The sequence below is a fragment of the Lampetra fluviatilis genome, chromosome 4 (genome assembly GCF_964198595.1).
Source record: "Lampetra fluviatilis chromosome 4, kcLamFluv1.1, whole genome shotgun sequence".
Taxonomy (NCBI): domain Eukaryota; kingdom Metazoa; phylum Chordata; class Hyperoartia; order Petromyzontiformes; family Petromyzontidae; genus Lampetra; species Lampetra fluviatilis.
In genome coordinates, this window is record NC_136278.1 from 23,817,148 (window position 1) to 23,830,813 (window position 13,666).

A 13,666-nucleotide genomic window follows, 5' to 3' on the forward strand; every position below is an offset into this window, starting at 1 on the left:
AGCGATCCTTATAGTTATATTTTATTCATAACCAGTGAAAGCCCAGTCATGGGGAAAAATCTACTTTTCAAAAAAATACAAGGAAAATGTGTTCACAAATTGATGAAAAATTGTAAAATATAACCATTCAGATACATTCGTAAACATGCATTGATACTAATACCCATGCATACTTTCCCAATGCATTGTGCACTTTAAATAATATTGTGGCAATGATGTTTTCAAGGAATCACTCTTTCTGTGTTTATATTAGCTATACAATGCAAAAGAGATACCGGATTGTATTGAATTGACTACTAAATATAATAAAAATGTTGATCTTTGGTGATCAAGAGACAATCAATTATATTTGTAACAGGCATCAATATCTTCATTGTCTATCCACTGTTGGATGCAGGTCTCCAATATGTTTATGGTCCTGCAGTGCTGAAATCCATCTCACTCGGGCACATCAACTGATCTGTTCTTCTTCCACGTGTTTGTCCCACTCATGTGGGGTCCGCTGGCACAAACTGATCTCAGTGCTCTATACTATTAAATTGTGTAAATGTATTTCAAGTGTTTTCTACTCTCTCTGCGTGCACACTTTTATGTTCCTAAGATCTTGGTCCAAATTCATGAAAATTTTATTTTTAGGCTTCTCCAGAATTTATTCGGGGAGAGCATTTCTAGGAAATACATTTCTCCAACTCTGATCGAGGTAATGTTTTCAACAATTTTCGGAAAGGAATGGCTATGGAGCCATCCTCCATTAGACCGGGCTGCCAATAATTCGCTCGGGAGGAGCAAGTGGTGACATTTCTCTGCTAAGTACTCATTGCAATGCTTGCCCAGCATCGGGGGAGCCCAGCACATGTTCAGATACCACTTACAAAGCTATACATGGCAGGGATGGAAACCTAGCTTTCTGGGTGTATAAGTGCAGCGAGAGCATTACATTGTTGTAACCTCACCTTAACCCTGCGCTAGCATTACCCGAACGCCTTTGCCTTTCAGCCCTTTTAGTGGTGAGCCATTTTCACACCTCTGATTGGCACGGTTGAGTACGTACGGTGCAAAAGAAGTTCAACATACGTACATACAGGAGGGGCCAGCATGACCACCGTCCGGAGAGGAATCAGCCATTCATAGGATACAAATGTTGAAATAGGGCAAATTCTCACACAAAAGTGGCAATCGATCCACCAAAATGAGGCACAATGATGGCCAAAAATGTTTAATGAGTGAGGACCCCTCTTGTTGACCAGAATGAAAGCAGTTCTATCAGAAATCAATAACCATCGTTGCATTCATTTCATAACGTATAAGTAAAATTCGTCAATGTCAGCTCAGTGATGTGTTGGGCCAAGGTAGGGTGCAGCTTAGCGCAGCTGCTTTTAATCTATATACGCCTTGAATCAAGTCAGCAAGAGACCTTACGCTGTCCCGTGCATAAAACATATCACACCGAGCACATACAAAAGAGCAGATGCATTGAATCTCCCTGCCTAACTACGACACATGTGAATGTGGGACATTTGGTGTGGGCAAGTTACGAGTTATATCGCAAACTATTTCCAGTCATGGTGATGTAGCTTCCTTTTCATCTGCAAACAGGACGAATTTAAAATTAGTTTGGGTGATTCAACACGTTAAATTATATGTAGATTGGTTCACTTAATCATTATTCTATGATTAAATAGCTGAATAAGAAAAGTGGCAGGTATTAAAATAAGCTAATTGAATTGATGCTATTAAAAGGGGTATGAAGATAGAGGTCAGGTCATTCATTCGCAAAGATATCTAAGTATATATGGAGTTTTTAACAAATGTATTCCAAAACACATGTTTCACATTGAGCTTAGCTTATAAACAAACATAGCACTTTAAGCAAAACACTGACACACAGCAGCATTCAGGAGTTGTTAAAGAGCATATATGGCCATTGAAACTCATTCAAAAAGTTTAAATCCTTTGATGGTCTTAAACGCCTCAGGTGTGCTAATCTGATCAGTTATTTTGTGACATTTGTACATTTAAAACAGTCACAAACACTATACGCTTTAACATATGTACTTTGCGTGACAGGCGTGTGACTGCAGTGCAAGCATAATGATTGCAGAACGCTTGCCATCTCATTTGGTTGGAATAGGAAATTGCCACACCACCAACAGCACTTTGAAGCAATGCTTTCTGCAGGTGCGTTAAATTGTTGATATTTTGAAATGCAACAAGCACACGCACCATATTTGCCCAAGTAATTTGAATAAATCAATCAGAACAAGTGCAGAAAGAATGGAAATTGTTCAATCCAAGACTGTAACCAAAGCAATATCTGCACTAGGTACGTGTGTTCAGTTATTTATTTACGTTCTTACTCACTTATCCAAAATGCATGGCGCATTTGAAACACGAGCAGATGAAACACAACACCACCTGAAGAACGGGTTGTTCTGACCCAAATGAATGACCCAACTCTTGAGCTAGCCTGTAATTAATTTATTTGAGCCCATGAATCGTCGGTACGTGTGCAGTGTGCTATCCACAAACATTTGTAGATATATACAAAGAGATATATCTATATGTTTAGCAATTTGAAGTAACAAGGCAGGCGTGAGAGTTCTATGCATAATAGGTGGCAGGCTTATTATGACACAATGACCGTTTTATAAATACATTTAGCAAGAACCCTGATAAGTGTTGATGGTTCAGACCCGTGCACTGTGGGGGATGATTATGGTTGCTCCATTGCCCATTCTCCAGGCAGACAGCTGATGCTGACTCTCCGGCCACCATTGTGTAGCCAGCATTACAGCTATATGCCACATGGCCCCCGAGAGAGAAGTCCATCGCATGTATGCCTCCATAGATGGGGGATTTTGGCAAACCGCAAGATATTGCTGCAACACAGCAGAGTGTGAAAGACATACAGTTCAAGCAATGAAAAAAAACAAGTTAGTCACAACTCCCATCAAAACCACCTATCACCCAATACATTCAAATCGTCCAAGACAGTATTAATCACAGGAAATGATTCACCTCAAAGTCTCAGAGTAAATAAATGTGATTAGAATAACATTTACAGTATTATTGTAGGTTGTTTATGCTTTATTGAAAATAAAGATGGACACAATGTGGTAAAAAAAAAACTAAACAGTCGAATGTTTTTTTTTACCTGGGAAAATATAAATACGAAACTTAAAAAAAACATTGATCTTCATGTATGCATTATTACATCTAAATATTATACAAAGGAGAAACAAACATGTACAAACTTAAGTTGATAAGGTCATGAAATGGACATTTAGAAAGTAAATTTTCAGGTGGCTGCGTTGCACTCACAAATTAGGCTCCTTCAATGACATTACATAAATACCAGGCTGACATTCACTGTTGGTGACCTTTTAAGCAGGGTTTTGAGGAGGGTATTTGACATTGGTGCTGGCAGCGATGGTGGCTATTACCATTGACAGCATATCCTTAACATATTGTAGAGCATAATAGCATAAGAGACTTATGCGCGTCACATTTTTCTCGGAAAAGGCATGCATCGATTTATTTTCCCAAATGGAATGTACAACACTCGACTGAAATTACTACTACGCGGGTTTTCTCAGTCGTGCTGTGGAGCTCTCTGGCGTGTTTTTGAATTGGTCCGTGTGATGTTCGGCATGATGTCCGACCTTTGACTCCAAGTGCTGGCAGCTATTTCAAGAACTTGAGTGGACCAGCTCACGTTCTGCATATATTATATAGTGTTTCCGGCTGCTGATGGTGTTTGATGTAGGCCAGCTTATGTTACTTATTGCGTCATCACTCGTGCATGCAAGCTCAACACTTTTGCATATGTGGTTAAACTAGAGAAAACCCGTGCATGCTAGGGTGATAGCGTTGAATTGTTGGTACGTGGAAACTGATTTTATCCATGCTATATTTAAGGTTTATGAAGTGTGTGGAAATATTCATTTTATTACGTGACTTGGGAGGCACGATTGTTAGATTGTGCAGATATAAAAATCGCTGATTATGTTAGAAACTCACCCGTGAAATAATTATCTACCTGCTGGGCACAGTACTGTAAAAATGTATTTCAATTACCTGGGAGGATTGAGTGGGTTTTTTTTCCTTCCAATTGTCAGTGTTATTTTCTTGAGAATGTCTATTTTTTTCAGCATGTGAAAAATAAGTTGGACAAAAATCCAAAGGATGAAAGAACACCTTTAAAAAGGCACCTGGAAACTCAGTGAGTCGTTCCTAAGTTAACATGTATTGTTGCTCTGAGCTTGTAAAGACAGACTGAGTTTTTGCTCTAATGAGGATTGAGGCAGTGATCATCTCCCGATTAAAGACCTGAGCCAGGGGTATTCATTACATTCCTATGGTGAGGGCAAGTCTATCCATAGGACAACCACTTTTGATTTCCTCATATATTTGAGGGGTCATTGTGGCGAGATTTTAACGACCTCGCCTTGTATACAGGAGGTCATGGGTGCGATCCCGACACTGACGCCTGCATATTTGCAGTTTGCATGTTCTCCCCGTGGTCGCGTGGATTTTTCTCAGGGTTTTCCGTTTTTTGCCTCCACATTTAGAAACATGTGTTTAGAGTATTGGGTTGCTGTACATTTCCAAAGGATTAGCCACATTCTTGGGCTATTATTCGTGGCCAGGTTGCTTTTGAAAAAAAGCTCTATAGCCTCATTTGCACCTCTGATTAACACGTTCAGCTGCGTACCGTGAGAAAGAAGTTCAACAAAAATACGTAAAATAAACGTAGTTTTTTATACTTTATATTTTAAATTAGTATAAAATGTACCCTGCAGGGGTGATGGGCCTAGTCAACCACCAAAGGGAAATTGAGCTCACAACCTTCCTATTGCGACCCGCTCAATCTCCCACTGAACCACTCCAAACTGTATTGACAACTTAAGTAACTGTAGCCATCTGTGCACTTTTCATGCCCTGCCCTCAAAATGCTTTGACCCCCCATCTCACTCGAGTTGCTCCCGTCGAGAACGGCACTTACCCTGGCATGCTGGCACCGAAGTGTTCCAGGTAAAGATGCCCGACGGAGACTGCGTACAAACCGCTGAACTGCGTCCAATTAGGCGGTAACCCGTGTGGCAGGCCCAGCGAACCACACTGCCCAACTGCCCCCCCGTCTGGCTCAGAACGAGTCCATGGCTCGGGGAGGCTGGTGTGCTGCAGTACTGAGCTGTCAAGATGTCGAGAAGCAATTAAGGCACTGATGAATGACGGTCATTAACAATGGTCAAGCTTTTTTTTTGGGTGTGTGTGCAAAAATGCGTTATTCTACGGGGCACAGAATGTCATCATTTATTATGGATGAATGTTGCAACTTTAAAGATATTCCATCACGAGTAGCAGGTTTACAATTTGCTCTTTTCGTTGAAGAAATTCCATTTATTGAAAAATAAGTTACTTGGAAATTCAATGCAATGCATAAAATGTTCATGTACTTCCTAAATATGTATTCTGCTTCCATACAGGATATTCTTTTATTGTGATATAAACTCTGGACAAGGCGAATAAGATTAGTTAACGTAAGCCAATTAATTTTGTCCAATGAAAGACAGTCATAAATGGGAGGCTTCAGTAAAAATGTGTTATAGTATAAAGGCAGTTGTGGCAGTTAATTAAGTAATACAATTTTGGAAAATGGCAAGTTTTTATTCGGATGATTTAAAGAAAAATACTTGAGTAAGTTAAGTTATTGCTTCTAATTATTAGCATATACATTGTGAATCCAGTATGTGGCCAGAAATGTGTTCCAACTTATGTAACATCAAATGGTATATGTGCGTGTGATTCTATGGTACTTATAAACATTTCAGAATGTTTTCCTCCTCGTCAAAATCTACTTTGTATTGTGGCTCCTTGATTTAAAGAAAAACGAAATAATAGATTTCAGAATGTTTTGAGCATCTTATAAAACAATTAGATGCTAATTAATTGATGTTGTACAAGGACTACTGGCCATAGCTATACATTTACACAAGAACAGTGTTGTCACATGTGCCGATATTTTTTCTAGCACCAAGCTGAACGAATACAATTTAATTGTCCAACCGGAACGATGCATTTATTGATAATATGTCCATTTAATATTGTCACGTGGGCCAAGAGCTAAACAAACACTATACAGATTTCGATCTTGTAGGAAAAAAACGAAATCAGTACATTCAATCAAGTTATATTAAATTTTATATATATAAAAGTGTTTCTTTTTTCAATTTGGAATTTAGTTGTTACTTAACTATTAGGATTTTGGCTAAATATTGAAGGCATAATTTTATATATGACATCAATGGGTCTCTGAATTCAGCTTTACAACATAAGATATACCGTGCTAATGATATGCAGCATCACCATTTAGCTGTAGCAATGAACTACAATGACTCTTTATAATATGTCCAGTCATGAACACACTGATCAATATGCTGGGCAATTGCTGTATTAGCCAAGATTCATTGCAGCTATTTGCTTATATGGCTGATAAAAAAAAAGCATCGCATTGGTCCTGCTTACCAGTGTAGCTGATCCTGAAGCCTTTCTTGCTTGTAGCGTGATCGGCAGACCAGCGTACAAACATCTGATTGCTCGCGCTGGTCACATTCAATGGCGAGCTGTAATCTCCACTCAGTGCGGCCAGACGTCGACCCTGGCTGGTAGGACCTTGAGATACAACAGCGGGAAACGCACAATGCATCTTGATCAATTGCCTTCATACAGTGACACATATGGGGAAGATGGACAGCAGTGACAATTCATAAATGAAAACCAACACAAAATTAAGTCAACCCCTAACCCTTGACCTAATTATATTCATGCTTTTTCCTGACACCCTGTTCATTTCCTTTTGGCTTACTTAATAATGTTTATTCAAATCGCCTTCATGGATTTTTCTTCTTATATTGGAGCCAATATTTCATGCATTTTATTTGTAAAATGCATTTGTCATGGTTACTTTCATTTGGATTAATTGCCATATTTCATGCATTTTTTGTATTTATGTACAGCAAATAAAACCTGAAATCCCACCAGCTGCATGACAAACCGAATAGACTACATATTATTTGGTGACACTGCGTTGACGGTGGTGCAAAAGCACAAGTAAAAAAAACCCAACAAGTTAATCAATAATAGTGCCTTAAATTAATGTTTTTTTTTATAAGTGACATTTTGAGAAATGGTCCTTCACAACACATATAATAACAAACATGTCATTTTTTACGGACCTTTCATTTTCCATTTATCCGATATTTTGTTTGCAAAATGCATTTCAATTAGTCCTACATTTTCAAATTTGAATGCAACTGATAAAACTATAATCAATTATAAATGTTTTACTATGCAAGAATTGCATTGTCACACATGAAAGACTTGCTGTTTTCAAATAGTTTTCGGCTTTGACACATTTAGACTCTAATCACTGGGTCATGGTAACTTCCCTAAGCACTTCTATGGTAAAATTGGTAATGATCTGCCTGGTTTTAAAGGTCAAATTATGCACCGATTGATGTGAATACCGTATAAACAAAAAAATATCTGACCAGTTTTGAGTTTGTTATATGTGTACATAATTTGTTATCCAAACTTGCGAAAAATAAAACGAACAAACTTTTTTTACTGTCGTATGTAGGTATGTGTACATATGTTGAACTTCTTTCGCACTGTACGTAGCCAACCACGCGAATCGGAGATGCGGGGGAAGGACAACTAACTAAACACAAAAAGCAGTTCTAAAGAATTGAGTTTTCAATCTAGATTTAAAATTGCATAACCCCGGTGGCTTCCTAATATTGTAAGAGCATTCCAAACGGTCGCAGAATACTGAACGTGAAGTTTTTACCGAATAGGAAGTCACATTCTGAAGGTGCTCCGATATTGTGCTATTTGTTCAAGAATGTTTCATTACCATATTCCTTTATCCCTTAAGCCACTGCATATAATGCTCATTTCACATATATGTCCTAATATACATGCATATGTGGCACCAAATTAATTCTAATGTGTGCTTCTAGAAACAGATAATTCAGATTTCAGACACGCTTCTCCAAACCTGTTTTTCATGGCAGGCTTTTACGTTACGAACCTTTATAATTTGAACAGTTGATACGCGGGTCGTGTGTGGTGGGGTAAAGTGCAGGTATTGCTGTCTCTTCCAAGACATTTGGTTAGAGTGTAATATTATTTCAAATACCCTATAGGTCGACTATCTAGAGCTCCCTCTCATGGAGGCCCTTCCACCAGCAATGGCATGAAGAAGTAATTGCAGGGCTCCACCTTTTACTTTAATCTTTGGGTATAGATAATGCCCTTCTATTTTGTAGATATGTGCATATTCCATGAACATGCATGTGTATCTGTGGAGACACTCAAATCTGTCTACCGAAAAACTCCTGATCACACCGCCAAGCCACATGACCTGGCCAACTGCCACATTTGACCCAAAAAAACCTCTATTATGGCCAAATTTCTTGAACACTGCCAAAAGCACCCTCCTGAGGCTGCCCGTGGTGTCACGTGTGAATGACATTGAATGAATGAAAATTCATCATGCCGCATGCTTTAGTACAAAGTACATAATGTGGCACAAAATAAATTCTATGTTCTACGAATACCCACCGTCAAAGATTTCCAGCTCGTCGTACTGTTTTTCACTCTGAAAGAACTCCACGTACAACATGATCGTGTACCCCTTCTCAACACTCAGCATCCAGCCACAGGTCTGCAGGTTGGGATAGTTGGATGGATAACCCGGACTGAGGATCACACCAGATGACTCTCGTCTGATCTCATTTGTCGAGCAGAGTGCTGATGGTCGGGGGGAAACAGAAAAAATATAAATATTTTTTAAAATATAACATTTTGTTGCAAACTGAATTCATAATTAAATGTCTACTATGTTGTTGGCAAAGCATGAAAAAAACTTAATACAATGTCAACAGCTACACGGTTTAATTTCCTTCACAATGGTATTGAATGCTTTGCTTTGTGGATGAACAATTAATTAAATAACAGCGTAAGCTGAATGAAACACACAATTATTCATGGCAAAAACCCAAATTAATGGATGAAAAGTAAAAAGCGAAAAACTCATTGTTCAATCACTGTTGCAATATACGGCACCCCAAAAAAAAGTAACCTGACACGTGGTTTAAATGTGCAAGAAACTCTAGTGTCCTTCTACACATCGTTTAAAAGAATCATGCCAAGTCTCTTGCAAATTCACAGCACGGGGGAGCAGGCGAGGCAGCTCTCACCTTGACAAGTTGGCGAAGCGACGTTGGCTTGGAGGCGAGTTCCCAGCTGGCATGTCAGCACTTCACTCCCAACAAGCGTGAAACCCAGCAAACACCTGTACTTGATGATATCGCCTGGGGACAGGACATTCAGATCTAAAAACCACTGCAGAGAAATACTTGTCAAGCACTTATATTGGTCTACCCCGGCCACCGGAACGGTTTTCATGCTTTGTTTAGCACAATACCGCACAGTTTGCATTTGTTTTCATAGTCATTTGAGTGAAAATTAGAGTGTGACAGGTAAGTTATCAAAGTGACAGACATATTAGCAAACTGATGCATTTTCCTGTGCAGGCCAAACAACACGAGAAATATGTTGCCGATATTCAACTACGCACGCAGAAAGTTGAACGTAACGCCCTTACATTGTACACTGTATCTTCCGTGGCTTGCAGATAAATAACTTAGCAGCTGTAGCTGCACTACATCTGGCCTAGCAAAGGGCTTTGCGCAATCAAGGTCTTTCAAGGTGAAACACCGGTGGGATGGGATTGCGTGTCTAGGAAGATGACAGTTCATTCCTTGCACTAAGCGAAGATGGATTAGGGCAGCAAAAGGGGCTTAAGCAGGGGCAGCCCTCAGCTGCGACAGCTGGTAGAGGTCAAGGCTGACGCGCCATGACGGGGACCAGATGGCTGCTGTGCAGTGCAGGACAGCCGACCTCATGTTGAAAAGCCAGTCTGCTCTCCTTGCAAAAAGGTTGAGACAAACCCACTTAGGACTGGCATATACCATGGTTCCGGGTCACAGACCTATCCAAGACACTCGTTTACAAAGAGTCCCTTACTCTAAAAGAAATTGCCACGGTCCAAGCAACTGTGTCAGAAGACTTGGTGCAGTGTCACCCAAAGGCTCAAATTGTTCAGCATCTCCTTCAGGAAGGAAGCGTAGGTGAATGGGGGGGGGGTATTTGAGTGGTGCGGCAATTAAGCCTCGAGTTAGTACGTGTGAGGTACATGGGCATCACTGTCAACTTTTCCAGATAACGGAGTCAATTTAGGTCAGACAAATGAGGCTGAAATATTTCCCGTTTAAACCGGGGGGGGGGAGGGCATTCGTTTTTTATGATACCATAACATAGACCAATTGACATCATATCTAAACAAAATAAAACAAATATTTTCAAAGTAGGGATCCCCCTAGCCATTATGTCATTCGTTTTTCCAAAACCAAAAATCCAAACACCCAAACGATTCCTTGATAATGGCACGTCGATATCATCACGATACTCTCTGATTACAATCGTCTGCTATTGCGAGAGATAACCACAGTGAGTGTTTGTATGTCTTGGGCTGTGTATTGTGAAGAATGGGAAGATCGGCACTCAAATGAGCACAGCGGTGGTTGTTGACATCAATGCAGACAACAATTAGATACTGGTTTATTGATACCAAATTTGGGCATTTTTGATGCTATGAAAACATTAATAGCAGTGTTATGTACAGGAATAGTTTAAGTGCGCAAATATATATAAAAGTATAGGTTGTCGAGTTATTATATGCTTGCTTATATTTAGTATCAGATGATATACAGAACTCGCACAAATACTGCAATTATCTGTAGATAGATTTAAACTATTAGGTGCATATGTGGTTACATGATCATCTTAAAATGTATAGATTTGTATTGCAGTTTTTTTGCCTCAGCCTTGGTTTTTCGTTTCACTAAAATAGTGCTCAATTTAGGGAACGCCTCTTGTCATTTGCATCAAACAAGAGATTCTTGATCTGGAGTGAAGACGTTTGGGTACCTTCTCTTGTCCTACTCCTCTGCCCTTATGCCACATTGAACCCCGTATCAACAATGCCCATAATAATAGTGTTAAGAAAAAAGCCATTGCCATTCATCATCAAGAGACTAGCACCAATATATTGTCATGATTCAAATCTGTAAACAAAAATAAGAAAACCCTTCGCAACAAAAAACATTAGTCCAGGCCAGAAAATGAAAAGTTTTAACACCGCTCAAAAAAATGCACTGTGTGCACCTCCGATTAGCACGGTTGCCAACGTATGGTGCGAAATAAGTCAAAAATACATATGTACAATAACTATATTCTTGGTTCTTTCGGTAAAGTCACGTAGAAGGGAAAGAACCAAGAATATGAATCCCTGCAGTCGCGAAAGCTTCAAATCAAAAGTACAATAACTACTTAAATATATATTATGCAAAACCACCAGTCCCTGAGTTAAAAAAAAGATGACTGATCAACCATATGAGATGTACACCCAACTTGGCCAGATTTAATTGTGCATTTCCTTGAAAATAAATGTCTGAGAATAGTCAGAATCAGCACCAGCTCGCATAATGGCATTGCAATTATTAATACGGTACTTAGAGTTGGCATTGGTGCATACGCACAAATAACAAATGTGTGAAAAAACGTATTGTATGCTGTTGGAGAGTAAGTGTAAAAACTTTAGATATGCAATAAAAATTATATGCAGTTAAACTTAGATCAACTAACCAATGCATCTATTGAAGAACTGAGATAATTCAAGAGTGTAGGAGGTGGAGAAGAGGAAGTTAGGTGCATATGTATGAATGTTAAACAGGATAATCATGTATATAAGCTTTACAAAACAGTGAAAAAAATATATAAAGAAAAAAACTCCACAAAACGATAGTTCTTAGCCAATTACTGGTACACGCACACACTATTAGTGGTGGTAAATTAATCAATTTAAAATTTGCACTCTGCAGATTTATATTTTTATCAGTCAATGGCAGTGACTCATCAAGTAGGTTGAGCTCATTTACCAATTTCAAATGTCTCATCTTCCATCAGGATCTCAGCATTGGCCACCAAAGGCGGCAGCTGGCAAGACTGGAGCTGGTATGCTGCACACACCGATAGAAAAACAAAAGCAGTGGTATAATAGAAATCTCAAACAAGGATGCGACCAGAGTTTTAAATAGTCCGTTTCAAAAATTCACACCATTCAATTTACGCCACTTTAAATAAAACATGCAAGGTCAAATGGCACATTGGGGTTAATTAGTAAATATGATGGGTTTTTTAATGTACCAATCCAAAGTATGTAACACATCGTTAATGATGTATCTTGTTATATATATAACTAAATCGTTTTTATGTTTTTTGCTCACAAAATTAGTTTAACCATTATATATATATTTATAAAGCTGTTCATTTTATTATGGCGACTGTATTCTTTTTAAGTAAATGCAAATTGTTAGCAGAACAATATTTATAAAAAATAAAACATACACACACTTCTCACAGTATATTACAAATTACCCAGTATATTACAAGCATATTACAAATATACTGTGTAATAAAACACTAAGACACACACCGTGTTCAGCAATTATGTGAGCACTATACAGAAGCCTAACATTGACTGTTATATTTTAAAAACATATACTATTAATTCTTCTTTCAACACAGATATAATTGTGTAATGGATTGTGCTGCAGATTTAAGTTTATCGATATAGCTCAGCACGTATATATTGACATTTACAATGTATTGATGGTTTATTTGCTTTCCACGTGAAATTCAACCACTTCTTTAAACGCAGTAAACTATCGGGGTTCTTTAAGGTAACACTCAGTCTTAACAACATGGTGGAGGAGTTGAAGTTCATTGGATATCGGGCTGATTGAAAAGGCCCTACTTTCACCCTACAGGATTATAATGGATTATCTCCAGTGTGACAAAGCTATTGAAAACTAGTTCTCTGTTGAAGTATCAAAAATAACAAGATCTAGCACTTTCTCTTTTCACTTCACTCCATCTAATATTCAAGAAGCAGGAAAGATCAGCGAAGTTTTAAATCTGATCCTTCATACAGCTATAATGGAAAATTGCTTTTAAATAACCTTTCACTGAAGTTTTAGGGGGTTCCCAGACTTCCGCTAGAGTCCTGGGAAGATTAAAATGTTATTAAAATAGATTAAAGAGTAGAGGCAGTTTGATTTATAGCTTTTGTGGAAGATAAAACGTTATGATTTTATTGAATAGGTGACAGACGCTGCAGTTTAGGCAGTGTGATTGCTACTTCTGTACAGTTAAGAGCTGCCCAGCAGCCTGGTGCCAAGAGACACATCAAGCACTCTCAATTCATTCATTATGCATTTATTGCTGCAACATCTGGACACTACAGGATCCATCTAAATACGTTAAACATTTTTTAAAAACACGTAAAAGTATGTGTGTATAAACACACACATTTACATTGTGTTATAATGCAACATTAGTTTAAAAAGAAAGACAAGGCGTCTATTATAAAAACAATTACGTGATATTATTTCACAATGCAAAATAAAACATGACCCTATTAGCGCTCATGCTAAGAAGCAACGGTTACATTATCTCATGATAGAAAGTGTATAAT

At 38.4% G+C, this 13,666-nt stretch overlaps 1 protein-coding gene across 3 annotated transcripts in view; it reads right to left on the reverse strand.

The window, feature by feature from the left end:
• The window catches only part of CSMD3 (CUB and Sushi multiple domains 3), a 426,461-nt gene that overhangs the window by 62,491 nt on the left and 350,304 nt on the right, over window positions 1-13,666 (reverse strand). For all 3 annotated transcript variants that reach the window (XM_078855831.1, XM_078855830.1, XM_078855832.1), the window contains exons 45-50: window positions 12,069-12,149; window positions 9,267-9,380; window positions 8,629-8,817; window positions 6,529-6,675; window positions 5,006-5,194; window positions 2,694-2,879 (exon numbers count right to left, since the gene is read on the reverse strand). In XM_078855831.1, coding sequence (XP_078711957.1) covers window positions 2,694-2,879; window positions 5,006-5,194; window positions 6,529-6,675; window positions 8,629-8,817; window positions 9,267-9,380; window positions 12,069-12,149 — 906 coding nt within the window. The remainder of the gene's footprint in view (window positions 1-2,693; window positions 2,880-5,005; window positions 5,195-6,528; window positions 6,676-8,628; window positions 8,818-9,266; window positions 9,381-12,068; window positions 12,150-13,666) is intronic.